Source organism: Ovis canadensis, chromosome 20, assembly GCF_042477335.2.
Source record: "Ovis canadensis isolate MfBH-ARS-UI-01 breed Bighorn chromosome 20, ARS-UI_OviCan_v2, whole genome shotgun sequence".
Taxonomy (NCBI): Eukaryota; Metazoa; Chordata; class Mammalia; order Artiodactyla; family Bovidae; genus Ovis; species Ovis canadensis.
The window spans coordinates 25,934,010-25,961,969 of NC_091264.1; the positions used below are offsets into that span (position 1 = coordinate 25,934,010).

Here is a 27,960-nt window from a genome sequence, read left to right on the forward strand (position 1 = left end):
TGCTTCTGCTGTATGAGAGTTCCCTTGCAGGTACTCAGGCCAGCCAGCTTTTCATGGAGCTGTGGCCAGATCCTCGCAGAGGGGAAAGTGATTTCTATGAGATTAGCTGAGTGGTGAGGCTAATAGTTATGATCCAATAAACACACTGATTAGGGTCATTTGTGCTCCTTCCCTCCCTCCCTCCCCTCCTCCTGCTCAACCTCGGCAGGACCGTGGCAGGATCTGCTCAGAAGGGCCTTCAAGAAGACGGCTAAGGCTGGGGCTTCCTGGCCAACTTGACCTGAGGATGCTCTAGCATGGAGCCGCTGGACAGGATAGCCTGCAAGGCAGGCGATTCGGGTCCTCAACCGTGCCCTGCACCTAGATCGTTCTCTTTTTCTGCACCTGATCTTCCTCCTCTGAATGTCAAAGGTAGAGATAAAAGGGCTGAACTTCGCATCAGAAGTTCTCAAGTTCAAGAGAACTTGCCTTTCACTAGCCATGCCTCGCTGGGTCCATTATTCCATACACCCTTTCACTCTGTCCAAGGCTTTCTACTTGTGTTTGGTTCTCAGTTGGCTCATCTGCAAATGGGCATACTAAATGCCAACCTCAGAGGCTGGTTTTGGGGATTAAGAGAAACATACATATAAGCAGCTTCCACAGACCACGGAACAAAGCAAGGGCGGCGACGTCTCCTTTTCTTTAAGATTCCTTCTGGTTTCTATGGAAATATTTGTGATTGCTGGGCCTAAAAGACGGCTCCAAAGGTACTTGCTAAGGGATATAAAGTGGCTAAGAAGGACCTGACTCTTTACCATGAGGCATATCACAGAACCAGGCCCTGGGCACCAGGGCTCATTCCCTGTTCCTATGTACGGTGGACTTCTCCACTTAGTCCCGTAGACAGGAGAAAGAGCCTTCCCAGGCCTGTTAGTGCCAGGCTGACATCTCAGTTCTGGCCCCATGCAATCCGAGCAGTAGCTGGTTTTCCACATCAAAGGGGTGGCTGGCCGGGCTTAGAATCAATCCTGAAAGCCACTGGTAGGCTTCTGCCTCCTAAAGAGACTGTAAGGCTAAATTGTATTCACACTGGCCTCTAGTGGCAAATTTCCAAAACAGCATGCTAAATGGAAAGTTGGCAGTGGAAGGAATCTTCTCAGAATGACCTAGATTTCGAAACTTAGGGTTAATAGGGGCCTCATTCTGATCTTCGCCTGATGAATGAGAAAACAGAGTTTCGGAGGTAAAATGATTGGTCCAAAAGCCTTACAACTCATTGTCATTAAACTGGCTCTCTGTGGTTTTAGGGATGTAGTTAGGGATCATGAATTACCTACTTGAACAAATAAGGATCCATTTTTTCAAAATCAGACCAAGCCAGCCTTAGAACGAGACCCTGTTTTCTTCCCCTATACATTTTGCTTCTTTTTTTCCCTGCCCTCTTTTATCTGTTAAAAAAATTAAAAATGTTTCTGGACAATCTCCTGTCCTGGTATCGACATGAAGAACAGTACTCTACTCTACAGGCAACAGGGCTCTGAGACCATCAAGGGCTTCGTAGGCAGTAAACTCTGCCACTTACACAAATGCGCTTCTCAGTGTTTCCTCCTCCACACGTTGCAAGAATGTAGTGCCAGAAGGGGCCACAGTGACAGCTCGGATTGGCTCGAGGATCTGGGGGTAGGAATCGTTTCCCGTGTGCAGGGAAAGCTATTTTGACATATTCTGGAGACGCAATCCAAAAATAAATCAAGCTGAGGACTTCCACAGGGCTTAGTGGAAAGGCTTTGCTGCCGTACCAGCTAAAGCTTGGGTTGGTAAAGCTATTTCTGCAAATGCATCTCAACCTTTTCCTGACAGAGAACAATTTTTAATTTGATTTATTTAGTAATAACCTCTCAAAGAACTGCATAAGGTGCTGAGGGGGCCCCCAGAGAGGAATAAGACAAGGGTTTTTGCTCTCAGAGTTTAGCCCGGTGGGAGGGAGCGATGTGCAACTTCAGGCCGCTGAAATGTTGGGGTGAAGAGGCAGAAGCGTGCGGTGGCTTCAAGGACCACCAGTGCGAAGGACAGCTGTTTCCCAAAGGACCGTCCCTGTTCTAAATATTTGCTCCAGCTCATTTAATCTTCACAACAGCCTTAAGAGGTAAGGACCACTGCCCTCATTTTGAGGAAACCAAGGCACGGAGGGATTAAGGAACAAGTTCATCATACTTCTGCTAAGTGGTGACGCTGGGCTCTGAGGCCTGGAAGTCTGGTTTCAGAGCCCTTTACCCTCAATGTCATGACCGATGATGACATACCCCTGCCTTTGTGATGTCTACTAAATCGTACCATCTTAGTCATTCTGGTGCCCTCACAGGATCTCAGGGTCACATGTGGTCTGATGTCCATGGTACAGTAAATGGGAATGGAAGGTGGAAGGGTACTGGTTCTTAAAGCTCCACCTTAGCTGCCAAAGCCACGAGCTGGTAAAGCTCACCCTGTGCTTTGAATCCCTTCAATTTTCTTCATCTTCTGAGAACACTACTGGTCTAGGAGGCAGAAGAAAAGGTTAATGTCCTGACTGCCCATGCTCTTAAGAACCACCCCCTTGCCCCAATTTCATGCTGGGCAAACGTGAGAGTTAGACTCTCACTACTCAGTGTGGTCTCTGGACCAGCAATCACCACCACCTGGGTGGTCAGAGACGCAGAAATCTCTGGCCAGATGCTGAAATCTGGATCCCCTTTCTAAGGGCAGGCTCCCCAGTGATTCTTATGTGTGGCTAAGTGTGGGAAGCTTGGGCTAGACCCCATGGGGGCCGTGCCCTTTGCAGTCTGGGAACATGATCTATTTCATTAATCTCCATCTAAGTTACAAACTCATCCTGCGTTCTCCACATAACCTACGCTCATCTTGATCTATTTGAGCTGCGACTGAAATGAGCTGTGTCCCAGCACATCCCACTTCCATGAGAATTGTCCTAACTGTACTTTTCCAGAGAGGATGTGAACACTCATATGACCAAAGGGTCAACCAGGATTCCTTTTACACAAGCTCCCTTTCTCTGGCTACCTGGCAGAATCACTAGAAACTGTGACTCAGTTCAAGTTTTACTCTTTGAGGTCACATCCTTTCTAAAAACTGGCATGTGCTTGCATGTATGATCACCATGGCGTACGTGTGGTATACTCATCCAGAAACAAGGAACTGTGCCCGTGTGGCTCTCTTCCCAACGTAATCACAACCTTGTTTACTTCTCAAAGTAGCCATAACACATTTCCACCACTCCCATGACCTGCGTGAAAACAGGGATTTTCAGGATTATAATTTTGGAAGGTGAGTGGCTGAGTGTCTTATTCCTTGCTTCCAGAGGAGGATTCAATTATGTCCACCCAGTCCAAGCTAAAAGAAATGTATTTCTACTTTCCTGCAATAGAACTCTGTACCCTAAAACCATCTCTGGGAGGTTACAGAGTCAGTTACATAGTTCGTTATTGGGTTTTGCTTTCTTGTCATTGAGAGAAAAGAGAAAGATGTGCATGGGGAAAGCTTGGGGAACAGAACCTTGTTTGGCCATCCCACAAAGAAAATCACCATTTCCAAAATCGGAGAGGGATAAGGAGGAACATTATCTCCTGCAAGTTCACGTAATGGTTCAGGTTATCACAGCACATCCACTTGGTTAATCCACAGGGGCATCCCCCTCACTCAGAAATGCTGGTCAACATCACTTAACTTCCTTCTCTGGTACCTCCTTTTAAAAGTCAAACCTACTCTTGGATGGCCGAAATCTACTAGAGATCTCCAAACCTAACATAATATGAAAACCTAAAGATCAGTCCTACAATAAGTACTTCTTGAGATGATTCAGAGGTCCAAATGGCTGTTAGAACCTTGTACAATGTTTAAGATCAGACTACAGCAGTGATTTCAACCAATAATGGCATTTTATTTTGGAAGTTTCTTTGCATTCCATAGGTATTAACTTCCTTTCCCTCACCACTCCCTCCTTAAAAAAAAAATTAGAAAGATTAAAAAAATACATATAAACTCTCTTACCTAATTTCTCTTAAGTCTTAGTTTAAAAAAACTTAAGTGGTGCTTCTCCTTTATGAGGATACAGCTTTTTTAAGGAGAACTCACAGTCTGCCTTTGTGCTCACGACAGATTTCTACTCCTTCCTGGAGGAAAAATGGTCAATGCGTCTGCTTCTTTTTAATAAATTCATTTCTCGATTATTACACATTATCATTCCCCACTCGACACCTTCTTAGAAACTTGATTGTTGGATGCATTTTTCATTTGGCAAAAGTTCAATGTGGCTTTGCGTGGGATGTCTAAGTGTCAGAAACAGCAGTGTTGATGTTCTGAGAGGAAAAATATATACAGAGATGCATACAATCCCTGGAAGAACAAATGCAAGAGACTGAAATAGGGGGCGCACACAGTTAAGAAGGCTGAGAGACACTACTTGGTTTTGGATTCTATGGGTGTCAGCCACTGAAGACTGCAGTGTAGGCCAGAATATGAATTTCCACAAGGGGTTGGTTAGGCACTGCGAATGACAGAGTGGGCTTCACTTTGTCTGAAGCGCATGAAGCAGACGCACACGAGAAGGAGCAGTGTGGGTCGTGTGCAGTGAGCAGCTGTCTGTGAAAGATCATGTAGGAGCGTTTCTGCAAATGCTCAGTCAGCACAGGCACCGGGGAAGAGAACAGAAGCATCTGATCAAAATACACGTCCGTCTTCAACTCACCCAAGACCCCAGGCCTCCTCAGCACCTCAGATTTGCGAGGCCAAAACGAAGTTTAGAGTTATGCGTCATTCTAGGTCATCTGCAAACCGGTTTGTTGGGGCCATCTCAGAAGACCTGGGTGTGCCAAGTCTACCCGGAAGGGTATGCCTTAATGATCTTCACGTCGTCCACGGGGCGGTCCTGGGAGTTTGTTTCCACCATTCCAACTCGATTCACCATGCCTATACCCTGACACACACGGCCAAAAATGGTGTGTTTGCCATCAAGCCACTGGGTGGGAGCCAGGGTCACAAAGAACTGGCTGCCGTTGGTGTCAGGCCCTGCATTGGCCATCGCGAGAATTCCAGCCCCTGGTGGCAAAAAGGAAGAGGAAAGAGTATGAGTAAGCCTGACACTCCGGCCTGGACCTGCTATACCGGCCTAGGGATAGAAAGAAGCCACACCAAGCACCCAACCGCACAACCCTGCCCTCAGGCAGGCGCTCTACTCTCGCACAGAGGCTGACAACTGGACTACCCCAATGGCCTCAGCTTCCTTGTCTTCACCAAGTGAAGCTGCTCAGTCATGTGCGACTCTGCAATCCCGTGGACTGTAGCCTACCAGACTCCTCCATCCATGGAATTTTCCAGGCAAGAGTACTGGAGTGGGTTGCTATTTCCTTCTCCAGGGGATCTTCCTGACCCAAGGATTAAACCCAGGTCTCCCGCATTGCAGGCAGACACTTTAACCTCTGAGCCCCCAGGGAAGCCCTGTCTTCACCTACTCCTCAGCTTATATCCATCTTGATCCCTGCTAACTGCTGGACCAGGTTCTCAATTCCCCTCAAAAATCCAGGAAGGTCTCCTGCTTCTTTGCAGAATCTTTTGCTTTCCTGCAACATTCAACAAGCAGTGAGAATTGAGATCACTCAGATCAGTGCTCTGAATCGCTCAGGACTCTGAGAGGCGCCGCTTTCCCTAATCGGCCAGAGCTCTTTGGGGCGCTGCAGCTGGGCAGCTACATGGCACCACACCATGGTGTCAGCCAGTCACCCTGAATCACTGCCAAATGAGTGAGCTTTTAAAATCCACTCCCTCTTCCTACCGAGTCCAGCCAGATCATACACTTACCTGTGAATTTCAAGTCTGGATGAAGTTCATCTTCAAACTGCTTACCATAGATAGATGCACCACCTCGACCTGCCAGTTAGAAGATGGGAAACCAGTCAGTCAGTCCCACATTCTACCACACAACAAGAACTATGGTCCAGGGCCAAAAGATTGTTTGGAGTGCAAGAAAGGAAAATCAGTGAGCACACCCAGCTGCCTGCTAAGTACAGTGCAACTACACAGCCCAGCAGCAGAACCAAGCACTAACACAGCACATTCACATCACCAGTTTCATTTAGGCAGGACGTTTCTCTTCAAAATAACACTGGGTTTTTTTTTTCCTGCTTATTAAAGTAATACATGTTCACTGTCAAAATGCAGAAAACATAGATCATTATCAAAGGAACAGCAAATTCTCCTGAATCTAACAATCTACAATAACCACCATTCATGATTTGACGTGTTAAGAGCTTCCTTAATTTTTTACATTTTTATGAGTACTTCAGACAGGAGTGGTCCAAGCCCTAACCCTGCGCCCGTCACAGACATTGCTAATCAATCAGCATTCTTCCCTGCAGAGCTCAGTTTGGCCTCTGAATCTGTACCCACCCACAACTCCAGACAGCTGTTTTCAATGGATCAGAGATGGCATAAGAACTGAAACCTATTCACTATCCTTAACCTAGATGAAGGGGAAAAAATAATTTAAGTCAAAGATAACTAGCTTAAGGAGAAAAAGGGACAGTGTTAAGTGGCAATGCGGCAGAAAATAATAATATTACAGTAAGCAGAATTCATTAAGAGGACAGGCCACATACCGTAAGTGAAGGAGGAAACAGACAGAGCTGGACTCCGTCTCAGGCCAGGCTGCGAACATTGGGCTACACACATGGTCACCCTCCCAGCGGACTCTGAACTATGCGGCCGGTGTCTATAGAAACGGCACACCAACGGGAAACCAGACCCCCGGATAAAAGAGCCTCAGGACTTGGACTTGGACTCTCCCTTGCCTAAAAGAATATGCTAATTATCTCTGTAACAGAACAAAGAGGTAAGTTCCATTATGTTTATAGGGATACGACCACAGGCCTATTGATAAATATCCACTGTTCATCTAGTCTTGTGACACATGAATCATGGGTTAACTTTGATCGTATCTCTCTTTCACCTTGTCCAGACTAGTTTCAAGGAATTTGGGGAGGTGGGTTTGAACAAGTACACTTAGGGTATATAAGGTTTTCACAGAAACTGGTCGGGGTCCCTGGCAAAGAGGAGACTCTGCCTTGGGCCCGCTGGTGTAATGAACTACACTCCACTATCTGCACTGTCCTGAGTGTTTGTTTCCCAGAATGCGTGGCTACAACATTTGGTGCATTGGCCGGGAAACTTCTCACTTTGAGGAGACAACTCCCATTTGGGACTACGCTGGGGCCTTGTGGCTTGAATCTTCTAGGGAGGGGGAAGGCGCCTCGCCCTTCTGGAAGGATTCTGCTTCTCAACGCCCGAACTTTTCATGTTAGCAGGTAGTGGACGGCAGCAGGGGAGCTGAGCGCTCAGGTGAGGAGGACTCCACCAGGCAGGGTGGAAGAGGGGGCCTGATCACCCCCCTGGGAGGGACTAGAAGGGGCACGGACCCACAGGGGCCTGGAATAGGCAGGCAGCAGCAATTGCTTGGTACACAGGTCGACGAGCGTGCTAGGGCTTAGGAAGGGAATTTGTGAAGGTCATTTAGGAGGTGTGTCCACGCCGTCTTAGGAAAAATTATTACCAAGCGATCGCCAGGGGATTTTAAGATAGACAACTGGTCCTTGTATACTCGTATTCTGCCTTCCCCCAGGAGGTGTCCCGTCTGCTGTAAAATTCTTGACCCCTTCGGAATTATTAGGCTAGAAGGAGGGGGGATACATAAGTGAATATAAATTGACTTTTCCAGATGTGGCCTGGGACATGGGATATTGAACCCATCTGTGTTTTCACCTGTACCTGATCAAGCCCACCAAGGCAGAATGGACTTTAAGGGAAAAACAGTCTTAGACCACATGGTGTTCTGGTTTGGCTGTGCTGACCAACAGGTAAAGAAAGACATGCCAACCCCTCTTCGCCCTCTGGGATCTGGCAGGTAAGGCTCTTCTCACCCCAATTAAGAAGGAGGCAGAATGGCAATTTAAGTGTCATTGAGTGGAAACATTGAAAGTACGTAGGGTACTGAGAATTTCATAGACAGAACCAAAAAAACGTAGAAGAAGCTCTGAAAGGTATTTGTCTCATGGACACATTCCTACACAGACTTCCACAGCACTTCCAGCTGCTGGGTATGTGGGGCTGTGCCTCCGTCAGTGATGGAGGGACTTCCTTGGTGTGTGTCACCGCTCTGCCAAGGAGAGTTTAAACCGCTCTGTTCTTTTCTGGGATGACAAAAAGAGACTTTCCTCTCTCTTGTCAATCATAACCTCTCCTTGCTCTCTTGGTGTAAGACCTACAGTCAATAGACTTGGGTCATGGGGTTACATTGATATAAATACCAGCATAACAAAAGCCTAACCTACACCAAGCCCCGGTAAATCTACCTTATTTACATCCTAGGTGGACAAGATCCGTGTTTCAATGGTAAGAGTATACTGCTGCCTTATTCGTACCCTCTATAGAAACAACAGATATCACGATTAAAGTAAAGGCCTTGACTAATTTCACAAAACAGGACCTCCTGGATAAAACAAAAGCCATCCAAGCCTTAAATAAAAAACAAATCCAAATGAAAAAAGTGGTGATTCATAATAAAATGGCTTTGGACATACAGCTGCTCAAGGAGGGACCTGTGCTATAATTAAGATTAAATGTTGTGTATACATTCCTGACTTATCTGGTAATGTAGCGACTGCTTTAGATGACACGAAAAACCAGGTAAAAGCAATGTCAAATAAAAACATTCCTTCCTGGACTTCGGTCCTGTCTTGGGTGAAGGACGACTGATGGAAGACTATATTTACCATTGTTATAGTTGCCTTGATAGTTCTGCTTTGTAGACCCTAAATTTTACAATGTATTATAAACTTTGTAACCCAAAGGCTGATGTCATTCTCCTAAATTGGTGGTCGGAGAGCCAGGGTACAATATATCCCTATGAGTGATGCTCATAATATGAGTTAAGAACATCAAGAGGGGGGAATGAAGGAGGAAACAGACAGAGCTGGACTCCGTCTCAGGCCAGGCTGCGAACATTGGGCTACACACATGGTCACCCCCCCCAGTGGACCCTGAACTCTGTGGCCGGTGTCTATAGAAATGGCACACCAACGGGAAACCAGACCCCCGGATAAAAGAGCCTCAGGACTTGGACTTGGACTCTCCCTTGCCTAAAAGAATATGCTAATTATCTCTGTAACAGAACAAAGAGGTAAGTTCCATTATGTTTATAGGGATACGACCACAGGCCTGTTGATAAACATCCGCTGTTCATCTAGTCTTGTGACACATGAATCATGGGTGAACTTTGATTGTATCTCTCTTTCACCTTGTCCAGACTAGTTTCAAGGAATTTGGGGAGGTGGGTTTGAACAAGTACACTTAGAGTATATAAGGTCTTCACAGAAACTGGTCGGGGTCCCTGGCTAAGAGGAGACTCTGCCTTGGGCCCGCCAGTGTAATGAACTGCACTCCACTATCTGCACTGTCCTTCTGAGTGAGTTTGTTCCCGGAACACGCGGCTACAACGTAAGGAGAAGATGAAGAAACACAGCACTGGGAACGATTTGCTGGGAACCATACCACCACATGATTTATATTATTGATACGCCCGGTAAGAGTCCATACTCTCGCTATGCTGGGCACCCAGGTTTATTGTTAGAAAAAAATGATATATTCTATAAGAATTTACCATAGGAAAAAATGTCCTAATAGGAGATAATTCTCCTAATCAATTATTTAGTTAGCCATATGCCTTGTTGAACTATTTTGGCCTCTCGGGGCTTTCCTGATAGCTTTCCTGATAGCTTAGCTAGTAAAGAATCCACCTGCAATGCAGGAAATCCTGGTCCAATTCCTGGGTTGGGAAGATCTGCTGGAGAAGGGCTAGGCTACCCACTCCAGTACTCTTGGGCTTCCCTTGTGACTCAGCTGGTAAAGAATCTGCCTGCAATGTGGGAGACCTGGGTTCAATCCCTGGGTTGGGAAGATCTCCTGGAGAAGAGAAAGGCTACCCACTCCAGTATTCTGGCCTGGAGAATCCCATGGACTGAACAGTCCTGGGGTCACAAAGAGTCTTACATGACTGAGTGCCTTTCACTTTCACTTTCAAGTTGGCCAGTCAAGACAAAACAGCCTGCAACACAGTGAGCAGAGGATTTTACCAGCTTATTCTGCTCACCTGGCAGCCAGGAAACCGGCCAGAGGCAGGGAGCTCACTTTCTTTTACAGCCTGCTGTGAAAGTAGCATGTTAAAGCACCATGTCCACCCCCAGAGGGCCCTGGGCCCTGCTACAATGTAAAAAAAATCCTTTGCTTTATCTTTTAGGATGCTCCACCACAGGGAGCCTGTCACAGCCCCCGGTTCAGGAAGGAAACACTGTTCTCATGTAAAGAGGCATGGGGGTGAATCCTAACAGAGCTGGGGAAACCTCCCACCTGGCCCAGGCTACCTAAGCTTCTGGAAAATTACTGAACTACCAAACTATGTAAAAATTCATTCCAAAAATCCCAACTTGCCAGTATACCTCCAAACAGCACTTATATAACCAATATACTCCCTCTGACTACAGGGTCAATGTTCCTGCTTGAGCCTGGGGTGAAGGTAGGGGGGTTAGCTGCAGGGCTAGGCCTGAAGATGAAAGAGGAGAAAGAGGGCTATGGGGACGAATCCAGGTCAAGCCCTACCCCCAGGGCTTGAATGAGCAAGCTGAGGGTTCAGCAGCTCAGAAGTATGATCTCTGCAAGTCAAGGACTGCCAGAGCCTCACGGATGAAGCCTGGAGTTTTAAGCAATCAGGAGATGATAAGAAAGGGCCTGGAGGCCCCTTTTTACTCACTAGGCACAGTTTGACCAACCACAAGTACTTCGGGCCATGAAGATAGTTTAGTCATAATGTTATCTTTTCATAACTTAATTCAGTTCAGTAGGGTTTGCAGCAAAATGTCAGAAAGACAGATAATTCCAATCACAGCATTCCTTTGGGCATGTGGAATAGGGGAGAGATGGTAGGAGGACAGAAGTGATTAAAGAGGTCTCTGGTGCGAGAGCGCAACAGGTCAACGATCACACACAAAGCCAACAGCTAGGAGGCTCTGCAGTCAAAATGCACTGTGTGCCTCCTCTGGTACAAACACAGGCCTGTTTTCCACACTCTACTCTCCAAGTCCTTTCACTCTTCAGTCCTCTCTTTCCCACATGTACTCAAAATATTTACTATTTCAGACATAAAATAATACAAAGGATAATAGGACAGGCAACTGTGCAGCCTCCGCTCAAGGAATAAAAGCGTGCAGGGGCTCCCCTGGTGGTCCAGTGGCTAGACTCCGCCTCCCAAAGCAGGAGGCACAGGTTCAAATCCCTGTCCAGGGAACTAGATCCCCACATTTGAGAATCTGCAACTGAGAGTCTGCATGCCGCAACTAAGACTTGGTGTAGCCAAATAAATAAAAACAAAAAGAAAGAAAGAAAGAAAATACGGCTAGTCTGATAGGGACAGAGTAAAGGGACAAAGTAGGTGATTAAATAATTAACCCCACTAGGGGACTGTAAGTAGAAAAAACATGGGAGACCCTGTAAGTTAATGATAAAGAGCAGGCTTGCTTATGAGACCTGCCCCCAAACAAGAAAACAGTGGTGGCAGGAGCCCCACATCCGGCCCACTAAGCTCAGTGAGCTAATGATGCCCAGGACACGCTCTCTGCACACATAAAAAACACAGTAATTCGTGGACCTAACTTGACCATATAGGGATGAAAAATTTTCCTACACAACCTGGAGAAGGAACTGATGACAGAAACATAACGTCTACTCAGAAAAGACAAAAAGAGTTCTTCCCCTGGCTCCCTGCTTTTTATTATAAAACTGTAGCCCAGTAAGTTCTCAGCACCTGGCAACCCCTCGCCTGCCCACCTGTAAACCACACAAGTGCCCTATTCTAATAAATCACTTATCTGTATCTCTTTGCCTCTCACTGAATTCTTTCCGTGCTGAGATGTAAAGAACTGTGGTACTGGGAACTCTGGAAGCTCCTGAAATGACACCAGCCAGTCTCAAATCCAGTCAAAGACCCCAAGCACACATCTCCCACCCCACTTCTCTCTCTCAACTCCACTGTTCCCCAAGAGCTGACACGGGCTATGATGGAGCTCACTTTCCTCTCAGAGAACCACTATTCTGACCAGGGATTTGTCATTTCTGGGCATTTTCTTTTCTACTACATATTGTCTGCATCCTTAAACAAGGATACTGTTGTCTGCATGCTTTCAAGTTTATATAAATGGTACTATACTCTATATGTGCTATGCTAAGTCGCTCAGTCATGTCCGACTCTGTGCGACCCCCATGGACTGCAGCCTACCAGGCTTCTCCGTCCATGGGATTCTCCAGGCAAGAGTACTGGAGCGGGTTGCCACTGCATGCTTTGAAGTTTATATAAATGGTACTATACTCTATATGTGCTATGCTAAGTCGCTCAGTCATGTCCGACTCTGTGTGACCCCATGGACTGCAGCTCACCAGGCTCCTCCGTCCATGGGATTCTCCAGGCAAGAGTACTGGAGTGGGTTGCCATTTCCTTCTCCAATACTCTATATATTCTTCTGCAGTTAGCTTTTTTTGGCTCACACTGTAAGTGATATTCATCCATTGTTCCAGGCAGCTCTCCGTAGTATTCATTCTGTTGTCTGATCACACTGCAATCTTACCTTTTCTCGTGGCGATGGATATTTAGGATCTCGCCCGTGGTTTTGCTATCATAAACTACGCTGCAATAACCATTCTTCTACTGTCTCCCGAACACAAATGCAGGAGCGCTCAGGGACTACACCTCACGGGGGACGTGCAGGCTCACAGGTTATGAGCGTTTCACCATCACGACATTTCCCCACCTATCCTGTCAGATGGGGCCCCACTGTGCACCCCACCCCGCAGGGCTCTCCCTCTCACTGCCTGAGGTCCTTTCGCCAGGCTTTCTAATGTGTGTCAGTTTGAGACGTATCAGCTCTCTTGTGTTTTAAACTACGTTTCCCTGGAGCTGTGCATAATTTCATGTTTAGTGGTTATTTAGCTTTCCTCCCCTGTCAACAGCCACATTTCAACTGAGTGGTCTGACATTTTACACTGTGTGTGTGTGTGTGTGTGTGTGTGTGTGTATATTTTACTAGTAGGATTATTCTAGATACTGATCTTTTGTCAGTTAATGCTTTTGCAAGTATTTTTTCTCCAGTTTACTTTTTTCCACTCGTTTAATGGGATCTTCTGGCACTGAGTTTTTTTGCAGTTGAAATTCCTTAAACTGTTTCCGTATGACCTGTGCTTTCTGTTTCCTAAAACTAACAAAACAGAAATCCTTTCTTATTCCCAAGAGTCCTCTGACATCTCTTCCTCCTGCTCCTGCTCACCGACTATAGAAACCTCTCAAGGCGAACTGAAGCGGCATCTGAGACATGCAGAGTGGTCTCCCACACAAAGATCACCAAACTTGGCGCTACCTGTCCCCACCACTCCCAGAGCTGGTGGGATCATGGATCAATACCCAGCCCCAAAGCAGCCAACGGTCAGCCAGTTTACTCATGAGGAGGCCCGTGTGAAAGCTCTGCTTGGGGCATTTGACAGGAGAAGGTGACTAACCACAATCCAATCAAGGCCTCTCTTCCAGCAAGAAAGCCTCTAACAGATACTGAAGCTGTCTTCTGAGCATTTCCAACCCCTTCTCCACAGCCTGCCTCAACCTCAGAGACAAAAAAGGCAGGTACTGACCCGTCCCTTTTGCAGCTAAGGGTGACCAGATGACCCAGTTCTGACTTACTAACGTATACAGAAGCCACTGAGTAGGGCTTCTAGGAAAGCTACCGCTTTCCTGACAAAAAGGGACAGACTCCTCTGTCTCTCATCCTCCTCCCTGGAAGGCAGAGGTGACGTCAGCAGCAATGGCAGCCATCTTGCAACCATAAGACAAATTTGATACCAAAGGCCAAAGCACTAAGAACGGTGGAGTGGAACGACACAGCAAGCCTGGATCCCCGACAACTCTGCTGGGCAGGGGAGCTCCCCGCAACTGCTTAACTTCAGACATTCTGTCACATGAAAAAAGCAAAGCCTCCGTGGTTTTCTGTTACTTGCAGCCAAAAGGATCCGAAACTGATGCAACCACTTTGTTAGTTAACAGTAGGAAGGGGAAGCTGCCTAGTGCGGCTGCTAGCGGATGGCCAGGGCAAACGCCAGATACCAGATCTAACACAGCAAATGACACTACAGCTCTCCAAGAAGCTTCACAGTTCTTAAGGTAAGAGTCCTCTCTCTCATGCTCACTTGCCTTTGGGGTCAAAGAGGTCTGGATTTTGGGTCCCACTTCACCACGGACTAGTTGTGCAACCTTAAGCAAGACACCTACCCTCTCTAAGCCTCAGTTTCCTTGTCTGAAAAATAGGAATAGTAGTAGAAATATATTTCACAGGACTATTACAGGAATTAAACGGGATGATGCAAGGAACCATGTGATATATAACATGAGGCACACGGCAGTATCAGTGATGATGAGCCCCCTTTGAGATAATCTGAGCATTTTCTGTGAGGGGCGACTGTAGGTCATGATCCACCCTGGGAGTCAGTCTGCCTGAGCTTATTCTAATTTGTCTTCAAACCTCCACCACTCCCCGGCTGCTCCTGCTCTTTGTGGATAACTTTGCTTCTTAATTCACTAAGAAGAAGATGAGAACTTTCACATATTTTCGCCACCAAGTCCTCTTTCCTTCCTACATCTCTACCCATTTACTTTTCCTCTTCTGCTATTAAACACTCAAACTGTCCAAATGATTATCCTACCACCACATACTAATCAAGCCCATTCACCTTTAAAAAACTTGGCAACTTCGATGTTCCGCTCTCCTATATCAACTTTCTTTCTAGTACATCATTCCTATCAGCATAAAAACATGGTATTACTGTTTCCCATTCTGGAAAAATGGCAACAATAACAAACACTGTCTCCAAGTTTCCCCCTACGTCTCTGCATCAATTCCCAGAAAAACCCCACCCCACTTCTGCTGCTGCCTCTTGACTCCCTCCATCCAGCTGCCTGCCCTCACCACTCCGCCGAGACGGCTCTTGTCAAGGTCGTCGGTACCACTACGTCGTCACTGAGTCCCACCGTTGTTGGGCCTCACCCTGCCTGATCTGCGAGCAGCGTCTCGTAGCTGCCGTCGCCCCTCCTGAACCCCACCTTCACTGCAGCTCTTCACTTTCCTCTGCTGGCCCTTCTCTGCTCCCTTCTCTTCTATCACAGATGCTGGACCTGCACTGTTACATGAAGACTTCTCTTTCCAGTCCTTGCTCCCTCACCCCTTTATCCCATTAAATCTCCTGAACTCCTAACTCTATCCAGGCATGCGCTTCCCAGAGGACCAGCACCAAGGGAACCGCTATTGCCGTAGTCCAGACTACAAGCTTTAGCTTTGGCAACAGCTAACTGGTCTCCCTGCTTCTGGGCTTGCCTGCAGCTTTCCTCACTAGTCTACCCTCCACGTGGAAGTCAGGGGTATCCTTTTAAAACAAGTCTGATCGTGGCAGACCTCCGCTCAAAATCCTCCAGTGATACTTCTCCACACTTAGGACAAAATGCAAAGTCTTCATGACAACTTACACCACTTTCCAGGACCCCCCGCCACTCTCGCCCTCACCACCTGCTCCAGCCACACCGGCCTCTGCTATGTCTTGCAGAGCACACTCTGCACTGAGACCTCTGACTGCTGTTCCCTCCGGATGGCCCCGGCCCTGGCAGTCTCATGGCGCACTGCTTTACTTCATCCAGAGCTCCGCTCACATAACCTACCAGAGGCCTTCCTTAATCACACTATCCACACCACCACCTCTCTCCATATCCCAGTGGTTCTCAACCAGGCGACACTCTGCCCCCTGGGGACACTGAACAATATGCGCAGATATTTTTGGTTATCACACTGAGGGGTCTACTGGCATCTGGGGGTAGAGGTCAAAGAAGCAGCTAAATCCTACAAGGCACAGGACACTCCCACAACACAGAACTGTCCTGCCCAACATGTCCGTAATGCCAAGACTGAGAATCCCTGCTCTACCCCCTTATCCATCGTTCTTCCTGTGTCATTTGTCACCCATATTAGGTGCTTCTTTGTTCACTCTCTCCTACTACAATGAGTTTCACAGGGGCTTTCTTAGTCATTACTGTTATCCCCAGCTCCTAAAATAATGCCTGGAGTCCAACAGACACTTGTTAAGTGAATTAATAACCAAAATGAATAATAAAAACCCTATTTTTCTGCGCTTGTATTTTGTATCAAGTCTGTGCTAACCATTTTACAAACATCTGCTCATTTACTACTCACAATAACCCCACGAGGTACATATAACCACACTCCCCATTTACAGATAAGAAGCTCAGCAAGGTTACGTAACTTGTCTACATTTAAGAAGTGTTCATGTGAAGCCAAGATTCAACCCCAAGCCCACCAGGCTCCACAACCCTCTGTCCACCCCAACACTACATTACCTTGCCACGTACCATGGGTGGATTAAATGTCCTCACATACTTTCCTTACAAAGAATCCCAAATGGTCCCCAATGATGCTGGATCAAACCTGAACTTCTGTCTGTGGATCTCTATGAACCGGCCTGATCTAAATCCCCACTCTCTCTCCTACTACTCTGCACTCTGTCCCTAACTGGTCCTCCCTTACTGTCCCTTAAACACGCAGTTCAGGGGCCTTAGAAATCACATTTCCGGCATCTGTCCTGGGTGTGGAGAGGTAGCTGGGCTGCGTCACTGGCAGTCCCATGCAAGACATGGTGCCTGGGGTGACGGCTCTCCCTCACACCCCGGAGGCCTCCCTCCCTTGAGCCTCTTCTTTGCATTCATTCTGAAATCTAAAATGCCCTTCCCTGTCCTCTCAAGAGTTAAACTTCTACATCTCCTTTCAGGCTCACCTCAAAATCAGCTTCCATCCCATTCCAGCCCCACTTCCACTGTGCTTCCCTCTCATCATGAGCTATCCCAGCCTCTGTTCTATAGATGGCCGAAAGCGTATAACCACGGATGTGCACATTTATCGTATTATTCTTTCTGAAAGTCAGTCACTCAGTTGTGTCCGACTCTGTGCGACCCCTTGGACTATACAGTCCGTGGAATTCTCCAGGCCAGAATAATGGAGTGGATAGCTTCTCCAGGGGATCTTCCTAACTCAGGGATCGAACCCAGGTCTCCCACATTACAGGCAGATTCTTTACCAGCTGAGCTGCAAGAGAAGCCCAAGAGTACTGGAGTGGATAGCCTATCCCTTTTCCAGCGGATCTTCCCAACCCAGGATTTGAACCGGGGTCTCCTGCATTGCAGGCAGATTCTTTACCAACTGAGCTATGAAGGAAGCCCCCATGTTATTACTTTCCCATTGTTTCTTATAATAAGTACCTTGTCTTCATGGCAGGGCAGGGAGCTCTGCAAGGAAGAGAAAAATGCTTTGGCTTCTCATGTTTAAATACTCCTCACAGGCCTTGGAATAGTACAGGATACCTCGCAGACTCTTACCAAACATTCATCAAATGAATAAAATTAACAATGAGCTTGCTGTTCAACACTTTACGTTTCAGGTGTTCCTGGAGCTACTAAGAGGTGAGATGCAATCAGAGGGAGGGTGATGCACAGCATAGGCAGCGCGATCACGGCAGCCGGTGACACTGTGAGGCCAAGCGCAGAGCAGGAAGAGCGAAAGGAGAGCTTGACGGGATGCCGGGTCACTAGGGAGGGGACACAGAGAAGTCAGCAGACAAGACACAGGGGACACTCAGAGGGATAAGGACGGTTTCAACACAGCATTATTACAATGAGGGAGATTTAAAAGAAGAAAAATGGTTTAATGTGAACAGGAGGTCAAAGATAGCCAAACTGAAAAAACATCTGGCAAAGGTGTATCGGAAAGATTATGGAAAGGATAGTTACAGAGAAGCCAGACTGAGGGACGGCTGGGGATGGAAATGATTCGTCGACCTGCTGAAGAGCTCAGGAGGCCACGCGCAGCACGTCTTGTATTACCTAATCAGCTAGCAGTCCACACTCGGGACCCAGGAGGGCCCAGTTCCTGCTTGCCTTCCACCACAGGCCTGCCAGCAGGCTTAGCTCAACTACTCACTATACTTGAGGTTGGACGCAATTATTTGGAAATCTTCTGAGTGATTCAATTTCATTAAAATTACATCAGGGAAATGTGACATTATGAAGGATTGAGAACCAAGTATAGAAATATTGGGAAGCTCTGATATGAGCACTCACATCTGAGTCACTTCCAATTCTTGTACACTAATCAAGGGCACTCTCAGTTCTACTGGTGTTATAAATTAAAATTTTATCTCATAACAAGGGAGAGGAGGAAGGCAGGAAAGAAGTACATCAACGTGTTGATAGGACGTTTTCAGACTAAGAAAGCGGAGTGAAGCAGAATTAGACTCTGCCCCCTCCAATAACGGATGAAGCAAAGCCAAAAAATTCAATCTCTTTCAAAGTCAAAAATTCATCAGCAAAAACCAAACTGGAAAAGAGAGACAGTCTTATTTCAAAGATTCTGACAAGTCAGTCAAAGAAAGAATTAAGAGATTCTTCTTCCTGCACTCCTTTAAGTAGAAATCAGGAAAGGACGCACGCCACACAGAATTATTACACATACCCTCCAATTTTGTGAAGCAAACAAGGGGAGTGGGTGAATAGCCCTGAAGAAGTTAAGGAGAAGCTCTTGAAGGCAGAAGCCCACACACCAGAGGCATTCAGTGGTGGCGGTCAGGCTACCAGCAACGGCCACCTTAACGGGCAGGAGGAACACAGGGCCGTGATGGATTAGGATACACTACTCCAAAGAAAGGGTCCACACTGAAGAGTTCAAGTTGAAGGAATCTGAGAAACAGCAGGTGCAGGAAAGGCTTTTGACCTTCCCCTGAAGTGGGCATAAAGACCCTCAAGTGAGAGACACCCTTCGTACATGCAGAGGAAAGGAACATTCCTACCTCCAAGAAATCTGAATGAACAAGCCTTGCTATGTCTCCCCTAGTTTACTACACTGAGCTCATACTCATACCCACTTCTGTCCAATCACATCTTCCCACAACTTTCCACTCTGATCGAAGCTAGCGTAGAAACGCTCAGACCTTTTCAGGTCTCCATTTCCTTGTAAAGGAAATGTCATGCACAATTTATATGAAATGAATTTGTAGGCTGTTCTCTTGCTAATTTATCTTCTGTTATAGAAACACAGCTGAGAACAATAAATGGTATGAGGCTTCTTCCTCTGCTCCAACTACACTCAAGGGCTGCCCAGGGCCCAGGGCAGAAGGACACCACTAGCCAGGAGTCTGGGAAGACAGGGCAGAAGTCGGCAACGGAGCATTTGGTATGGGAAAGGCAGGCAGTCCCACACAGGTGGGGACAGCGACAAAGAGAATCCACTCAGACTGCACCCAAGCGGGTAAGAGGCAAGCTCAACGCAGATTTCGACACTAAGCAAGGATAAGGCGACAAGAAGCGGCACGGAGACTGCGAACATACACAACAAACGGAAGGAGAAAAAGAAGGCAGAAGATATAGCCCAAGAGGGGCTTCTCCGTGGCTGTCTCAGCTACAGACGCTTCAGCAGTAAGAAAAATCCAACAGAACAAGAGCTCAAAGACAAGATAATATAAATCAACAGGGTAAGGTGAAGAGATCACAGAGTTGAGCGAAGTTTGAGAGCCAAATGACACGAAGACTGCACTAATAAATAAGTCAGAGCAGTAAAGAACAGAACAGACATGACTCAAAATTGAATAAGGCAGAGAGTAAAGGTCTGAGATTATTTCAGCGGGTGCAGGAAAAAAATAGAAAAACATCATCTCACTTACTCAGAAGAAATCTGACAGATACGGAAGGTAAAAGTGATGAAACCAAGAATAACTAGTTCCCTGAAACAGAAAATCCAATGAGTATAAAAGAGAAAATATTCAGAAATACAGAATTTTTTTCCGCTGTATTGAAGGAAGGAGCAAATCTGGCCTCAGTATTTTCCACGGCCACATTCAAAACCAAGAGGCAATGGGGCAGAATTGTCTGAAAAGATCTGAGGGAATTTGTCTGGCCCAGGTATACAGTCATGGTCTTTTTCCAACTGGAAGAAATTCTTAAACACGATTGAGTTAAAAAATATAACACCCTCCAGCCCCTGCAATAAAAACCATTTCTGCCTTCTAGTACTTACGAATAGAAAAGCCTAGTGGTGAGTGCTGAACCCTCTGAAAATGTAAACCCACTCTGTAACTGAAGGGCTCATGGGTGCAGTATAGAAAATGCTCTACACTCTGTTAAGGAAAAACAAAACTAACCAAAAAAAGGGAGCAAAGGAGGGAGGACAGGTGTGAGATAATAGGCAAAAATATAGATAGATACCTGCCCCTGGTTCCTGGCACAGAGCTTCTAAAACCTTTGTAATTTCCCAAGTGATAAGAACACTAAGAGTATTTCTTGTTCTAATATTTGGTCTTTGACCCTGTCCCTAACAGACAGCTCTAGAAACCTTTATAAATTCCTAAGTGATAAGAGCACAAAGACCATCTTTTGTTTCAACGAGGTGACTCTGGGGGGCTCCTGGATGGGGGATGGTCGCCAGAAAGACTAAGTCATAATTAGAAGTTAAAATTATCAGTGCCTGCCCCAGCTCCTTCTCCAGAGAGGGAAGGAGAAAGCCTAGAAATGGAGCTAATAATTGATCATGCCCACACGAGGAAGCCTCCATAAAATCCCAGTAGTATAGGCTCTGCTGCTGCTGCTGCTAAGGTGCTTCAGTCGTGTCCGACTCTGTGCAACCCCACAGACGGCAGCCCACCAGGCTCCTCTATTCCTGGGACTCTCCAGGCAAGAACACTGGAGAGGGTTGCCATTTCCTTCTCCAATGCATGAAAGTGAAAAGTGAAAGTGAAGCTGCTCAGTCATGTCTGACTCTTTGAGACCCCACAGACTGCAGCCTACCAGGCTCCTCCGTCCATGGGATTCTCCAGGCAAGAGTAATTGGAGTGGGTCGCCATTGCCTTCTCCAGTATAGGCTTTAGAGAGCTTCAAAGCAGATGAACACATCCACATTGGGAGGGTGATGCACCCCAACTCCACAGGGACAGAAGTTCCAATCTCCAGCACCCTTCCAGACCTCACCTGAAGCATCTCTGTTCATCTGTATTCTTTGTCATATCCTCTAATAAACTGGTAAGTAAGCACTTATGTTTCCCCGGTTCTGTGGCCTGCTCTAGCCAATTAATAAACACAGCTGGTGTCCAAGGAATTGCTTGATGTGGGGAGAAAAACTCCATATATTTGGTGACCAGAAATGTAAGAAGTAACGTGTTGTATGTGAGCACATAAAAGTAAAGGAGAAGCCCAGGAGGGTAGAACTGAGTTTTTCCCAACACAGGAGGCAGACAAAACTAAGTTTTTCCTAAACAATAGGAATGGGTAGAAATTTAAGTATAACTGCCTCATCTTTCAGAGCAGGAAGTCAATTTTTCTGTTAAACAGATACAAAATTAAATACAACGCTTTTTCTTTAAAAAACAACAGGATTCATGACATAGCCTAATTCTCTTGAAATTATTTCCATCTAGCTGGCGATCCATCCTTTTAACTAGGTATCTGAAACGCAAGATGTCTAGAATAATGGTCAACGAAACTTAATGTTCATTATTTCTGAGAGGTGGGATACTGGGGGAAATAGCTAACGGTGGTTAGGAATCCTCAGAAGGTATCCTCGTGAGTGATTTTTCTTGTTTTGACCATATTGCGCGGCTTGCAGGATCTCAGCTCCCCAACCAGGGATCAAACCTGAGCCCCCTGAGACGGAAGCACGGAGTCCAAACCACTGCACCAGCAGGAAATTCCCTCTTATGATTGATTTTTTGATTCTGTTTTTCTACTTTCTTCTATATTCTGTATTTTGAAACGTGTCCATATATATCAAAAAAATAAAATGCCTCTTAGTCATAAAGGATTAAAAAAAGGACAATTGAGAATGACAAGAAAAAGACAGAAAAAAAGCTGCCACAGAGAGACCCAAGCTGACTTCAAGGGAGAAGAGCAGGAGTAGGAATCAGCAGAGAGAAAATGCAGACTGAGAGGCAAGGGCCCTTCAAAGTTATAAATGCTGGCATCTAGCGATTTCAGTAATAAATTCCACCTAAATGATGATATCTCCAGAATTCGTACCTCGATCCTAGACCTTTCCATGAACTCCACACTCATATCCCATTACTTACTCTATGGAAGGTCTGACAAGTCTTTCAGACAGTGTCCAAAACCCAAACCAAACTCTTGGTCCACATCCAAATCTGCTGCTCTCTCAGCTTTCCCATTTTACTAAATTCAAGTCAAGAACCTTGAGGTCACCCCTGACCATCTCTTTCTCTCACCCACCTGCCCCCTCCCCCCTTTCCAACCTCAGCAAATTCCACTGGCTCTATTTCTATCACAACATAACCTGAATCCAGTCACTTCTCACCACCATCTCTACAATCACACGAGTCCCAACCACATCGAGACTGGCTGACGACAGCCGCTTTCTAACTGGTTCCCAGCTCTCACTCTTGCCCCATCTCTATTCTCCAAACAGAATTCAGTGATCTTTTTAAAGAATAAGTCAGATCGTGTCACTCTTTTGCTCAAAACCTTCTAATGGCTCCCCTCTTATTCAGAATAACACCCGAAGTCTCTACTACTATGCCCTACAAGGTCCCAACTGATCTCTTACAGGGATTCCCACCTCACAGCCTCTGGACCTACTGGAATGCTCTTCTCTCAATAACAAAGTTCATTCCCTCACTTCCTTTAGATTCCTGCTCCAACCACACCTTCTCAGACAGGACTTCCCTGACTTTTCCACTAAAATCCTATCACCGAATCCTTTTCCTGCTTTATTGGGAGCAGGAGGGTTTTTTCCCTTTATTCTGAGCCATGTCCCTCAAACTCAGAAAAATATCTGGCACAAGGTAGGTACTCAATATTTGTTAAATGAGTGAATCAAAGAATCCACTATTTTCTTTTCCTTAAAACATTGCAAATATCTTTCTTCTGATTATGCAGACTATGTGCTTAGTCGCTGAGTCGTGTCCAGCTCTTTGCGACCCCATGGATTGCAACCCACCAGGCCCCTCTGTCCATGGGGATTCTTCAGGCAAGAATACTGGAGTGGGTTGTCATGCCTTTCTCCAGGGGACCTTCCCAACTCAGGGATTGAACTCAGGTCTCCCGCATTGCAGGTGGACTCTTTACCATCTGAGCCACCAGGGAAACCCATGAATGCTGGAGTGGGTAGCCTATCTCTTGTCCAGGGGAATCTTCCTGACCCAGGAATGGAACCGGGGTCTCCTGCATTGCAGGTGGATTCTTTACCACATGAGCTATTTACTACAATTCAGGCACATATTATTTGCTCTTAGTAAGCAATACATAGAAGTTATGAGAAACTCTGTAAAGCTCAAGAGTCAAGACTGGTTTCTTGTCATATGTGTGTGTTTGGGGAAGGGTGTGAGGTAGCAAGGGCAGAAGTGGTCGCCCGAATCAACTAACCCAGGCCCTGATACTTGGAAGAGAGCTCTGGCTGCCATATACCCAGTTATAAACAGGATGAGGCTCCAGAAACTATCACTGACTTAACTGTACCTGTCCCTGTTGGGTCACCTCCCTGGATCATAAAGTCTTTGATGATTCTGTGGAATTTGGTGCCATTGTAGTAACCTCGACGAGCCAGTTCAGCGAAGTTCTTACAGGTCTTTGGAGCATGCTTCCAGTACAGCTCCAGCACGATGATCCCCATGCTGCAGGGGGAGAGGACAGTAGAGCTCCAGTCAAGAACAAGGTCACGGCAGACAAGAACGTTATGGGACCGCCCCACAACTCTTCATTTGCAAGCTTATTGAGTCATGAAATGATGACAAAGGTCAGATTTCATGCTCAGCAAAGGAAAACAACACAATGCAAGTAACATAAACACAGACACCTCCTTGGAGGAAAACATGCTGGGGCTTCTGGTCCTTCTTTCAAGCAAAGTAACCACAGACAACTAAAAATCCTAACGCCTTATATACAGCAAGTCACTGATCATTGGAAACCAATATAACCACCCCTAAATTAGGGAGAAAAATCTTACACCTCATTTATAACTTTATTTAAGTTGGATATTAAAATATTGGGAATTCACATTTATTCACATATACCTAAGTTTCTGGGGGCTCCCCTGGCAGCTCAGCTGGTAAAGAATCCACCTGCAATGCAGGAGACCCTGGTTCCATTCCTGGGTGGGGAAGATCCCCTGCAGAAGGGATAGGCTACCCACTCCAGCATTCATGGGTTTCCCTGGTGGCTCAGATGGTAAAGAATCCCCTTGTAATGCGGGAGACCTAGGTTCGATCCCTGGGTTGGGAAGTTCCCCTGGAGGAGGGCACAACAACCCACTCCAGTACTCTTGCCTGGAGAATCCCCATGGACAGAGGGGCTTGACAGGCTATAGTCCATGGGGTCACAAAGAGTCAGACACGACTGAGTGACGAAGCACAGCACACAGCACAAGTTTCTGGGGATGGGGTGGAAACTGAGCAAATGAGAGACAGAAAGGCTTTCAGTGATTTTTGAGCCATATAAATTTGTAAAAAATTAATGGAAAAAAAAAAGTACAATTTGCGTGTAATGAGGAACGGTGCAACAAAGGCAAAACCTGATTAGTTCAAACCTTGCCCCAAACCTGAGCAAACTCCGGGAGATAGTGAAGGACAGGGAGGCCTGGCATGCTGCAGTCCATGGGATTGCAAAGAGTCAGACATGACCGAGCAACAACAATGTGATGAGCGCTTTTCCCCCTGAAATGCAGCTAAGAAAAAGGAACAAATAAGATTTAAGATAGGTGCTTTCCTATCTTAATTTCATTCATCTACCTCCATTTCATCACTCACTTAGACTTTAAGCTCCAAGAATGTAAGAATTGAGTCAACTCTGTATAGACTGAATACCTGGTGTGAAGCGCAGTATAAGGACTCTATAATTCAACGTGGCATGTGCTAGAAGATAGCTTTCTAAAAGCCTTCCTAGTGGCAATTCATCCTTTACACTCCTAACATTCAACATAGATTAACAGTTACTCTGTTCAAGACACGGTTCTAAGTGCTTTTCCTCTTACAGAGGAACATTCTGGTGGATACTTTTAAAATACAGGGAATAACTTTTTGGAACGGCAATCAGCAAATAAGCTATACAGATCTGGAATGTGCATACCTGTTGGCAGCAATTTCAACTTCTAAAGTTTCTACTCTATGTGAAAACTTACAAAAGTGCTTGAGGACATAATAAGTGCAAGGATGTTTACTCCAGTAATTGTCCTAACAAAAAAAAAAAAAGAGAAGCAATTTAAACGTCCTTCATAGAGGGAATGACTAAAATATGAAATATCTGTACAGAAGCCTGCATGCATCACATGCAAATTACAGAAAAAAAAACATGCAGTATGATCATACAATCTTATTATTGCTTAAATACAGAACGTAAAAAAGATGTCTTTGTGTACAGAGAAAAAGATCTGCTGATCATCCAACATCAGTTCAGTCGCTCAGTCGTGTCTGACTCCTTGCAACCCCATGGACTGCAGCACGCCAGGCCTCCCTGTCCTTCACTATCTCCCGGAGTTTACCCAAACTCATGTCCATTGAGTCGCTGATGCCATCCAACCATCTCATCCTCTGTTGTCCCCTTCTCCTCCAGCCCTCAATCTTTCCTAGCATCAGGGTCTTTTCAAACTATCAGTGGTGTGTTTACAGACTGGAGTGGCTGTCACTTCTTACCGTATACACTTCTATACAACTGCTTGAATTTAAATTTTCATTTATTTTGTAATTAGAAAAAACAAACAAACAACAGGTAGTTGAGAAATTACATACTTTCAAGTAGACCAGAAAAAGTAGAATTTTTCCCTTGTAAGAAGATGGGCAAGACGGCCAGGGGGCAAAAACAGCATCTGAGAGAACTGTGCTCTGAAGGAAAGCAGCACAAGCAAGAGGACAGAAAGCCAATGGCTGGACTCTGGCTTACTGATGTGCAAATGGAAGACTATAGGCAGAGAGGGAGGCAAAGATGAGATGAAAAAAAATCACCTTTGAAGATGAGACCACAAAATTTCAATTTTATATTGCTGGAGCAGTAAGAAATTACTTAAGGTTATTTGTCCTACAAAAAGATCACTTTTAACTTTTTCCAAAGAGGCAATGGAATGAATGGGGCTAAAGAACCTAGCGCAGCAGGCAAACAGACCAGGCTCCAAATGAGATTCCCCTACTTTATTGGCTACAAGACTTTAATCAAGCAATTTACTTTGTAAATTCTGACATTTCTCCTGCTAAAACTAGAGAGAAGGTGGAAGAGTACCTACATGATCTGAGTTGCTAAGAGGATTAAACTAAATGTGATGCTACACATAGGGGAAGCGGCACTAGCCACTTTGGTGCTCAATACTATCCGGGGGCTTGGGCTTCCCTGGTGGCTCAGAGGATAAAGGGTCTGCCTGCAATGCAGGAGACCTGGGTTGGGAAGACCCCCTGGAGAAGGAAATGGGAACCCACTCCAGTATTCTTGCCTGGAGAATCCCATGGACAGAGAAGCTTGGCAGGCTACAGTCCACGGGATCTCAAAGAGTCGGACACGACTAAGCGACTTCACTTCACTTCACTTCTTCACTATCACTTTGACAGGAGGGAATGAATGCGCTTCTTCCTGTGTTCTCCTAAAAATCTGTGTAAATAACTGAGCTACTTACAACCCTTAATATTTACATGTCTGTCTCCTTCACTATACTGTAAGTTTCTAAAGGTAAAGCTGTTTCATCCACCTCTGACCCTCCTATCGCACGTCCCTGGCCTGTAGACTGAACGCGCGCTGGTTGAATGAAAGGATGAATGAACGGAGGGTTAGGAGGTGGGCACTCGGGCCGCTGTCGCTAACAGAGCAGGTGGGTGTGCAGCTCGGACGCGGGCACTGGCGGTCCCCACTCAGCCCCAAGGCGGCCCTCACCTCCGCCCCTCCACGAGGAGGCGACCGGCGCAAGCCCGGAACCCAGCCCCGCGGCTAAGCCTGAAACTCCACGTCGCCTCCACCAGCCCAGCCCCGGGGGCCGGACCCTCACCTGGTCTCCAGGTACACGTTGGGCGGCTGCCAAGAGTCTGGAGGAATCGCCGCCATGGCGAGGCTGGCGGAAAACTCCCGAGGCGATCGCTACTTCCGGCGTCGATTCGCCGGGGACCGCGGCTGCTGCAAGACACTTCCGGCTCCGGCCGTTCAACTCGAGAGATGCCGAAATCGGGGGGGATTTGAGACAAGGCAGAGGAAAGGCCCCCCACCCCCACCCGCACCTCCAAGGCCGAGAATCTAGAGCGTGAGGCTAAAGCAAGCTGTCTGCTAGGACGGAAAAAAGTGCCAAGCTCCTTTGGAGGTGATCTCCAAGTGGAGACGGCGCCATTCTATGGACGCTCTGATTGGTTCCTTTAGGCATGGGGAGGCGTGACCGACCGGCAAATCTGCACTTCTAACGGAGTTAAAGCCTAACCTTCCGTTTGGAGGAATTTCGTAGTCCCACAGTAGTGCTGAGACCCAGGAAGAGGAAGAGAACGGAAGGGGATAGAGATGAGAGCTGCCAGAAACTAACACTAATGCAAGGCGCTGTACATTTACATAGCGCTTGAACATTATGATGTTATCTACTCCGCGAAACAGTCCTGTAAAGTTGATGTTATTATTCCCATTTTTCAGATGTGAAAACTGAGACTCAGCTGTTAAATGACTTATGTGTCCATAGCCAGGCTTCCCAAGTGGCTCAGTGGTAAAGAATCCACTTGCCAATGCAGGAGACACAGGTTAGATCCCTGGGTCGGAAGATCCCCTGGAAAAGTAAATGACAACCGACT

At 46.4% G+C, this 27,960-nt stretch overlaps 1 protein-coding gene across 1 annotated transcript; it reads right to left on the minus strand.

Moving 5' to 3' along the window:
- Positions 1-3,895: 3,895 nt before the first annotated feature.
- Positions 3,896-27,636, minus strand: PPIL1 (peptidylprolyl isomerase like 1). Its single transcript, XM_069563362.1, has 4 exons — positions 27,183-27,636; positions 23,681-23,835; positions 5,833-5,901; positions 3,896-5,073 (listed from the first exon to the last, which is right to left on the minus strand). The coding sequence occupies exons 1-4, from the start codon at positions 27,236-27,238 to the stop codon at positions 4,853-4,855; spliced, it is 501 nt and encodes a 166-aa protein (XP_069419463.1). The 5' UTR covers positions 27,239-27,636; the 3' UTR covers positions 3,896-4,852.
- Between the last annotated feature and the right edge of the window lie 324 nt (positions 27,637-27,960).

What these genes read in the sequence shown, in the direction of transcription:
- PPIL1 (XM_069563362.1), bottom strand. Translation starts at nt 27,238, where the DNA reads ATGGCGGCGATTCCTCCAGACTCTTGGCAGCCGCCCAACGTGTACCTG. An exon ending in AACGTGTACCTGGAGACCAG is followed by an intron (nt 23,836 to 27,182) that starts GTGAGGGTCCGG and finishes CTCCCCCTGCAG; the next exon opens with CATGGGGATCATCGTGCTGG. An exon ending in TCCAGACTTGAAATTCACAG is followed by an intron (nt 5,074 to 5,832) that starts GTAAGTGTATGA and finishes TTTTGCCACCAG; the next exon opens with GGGCTGGAATTCTCGCGATG.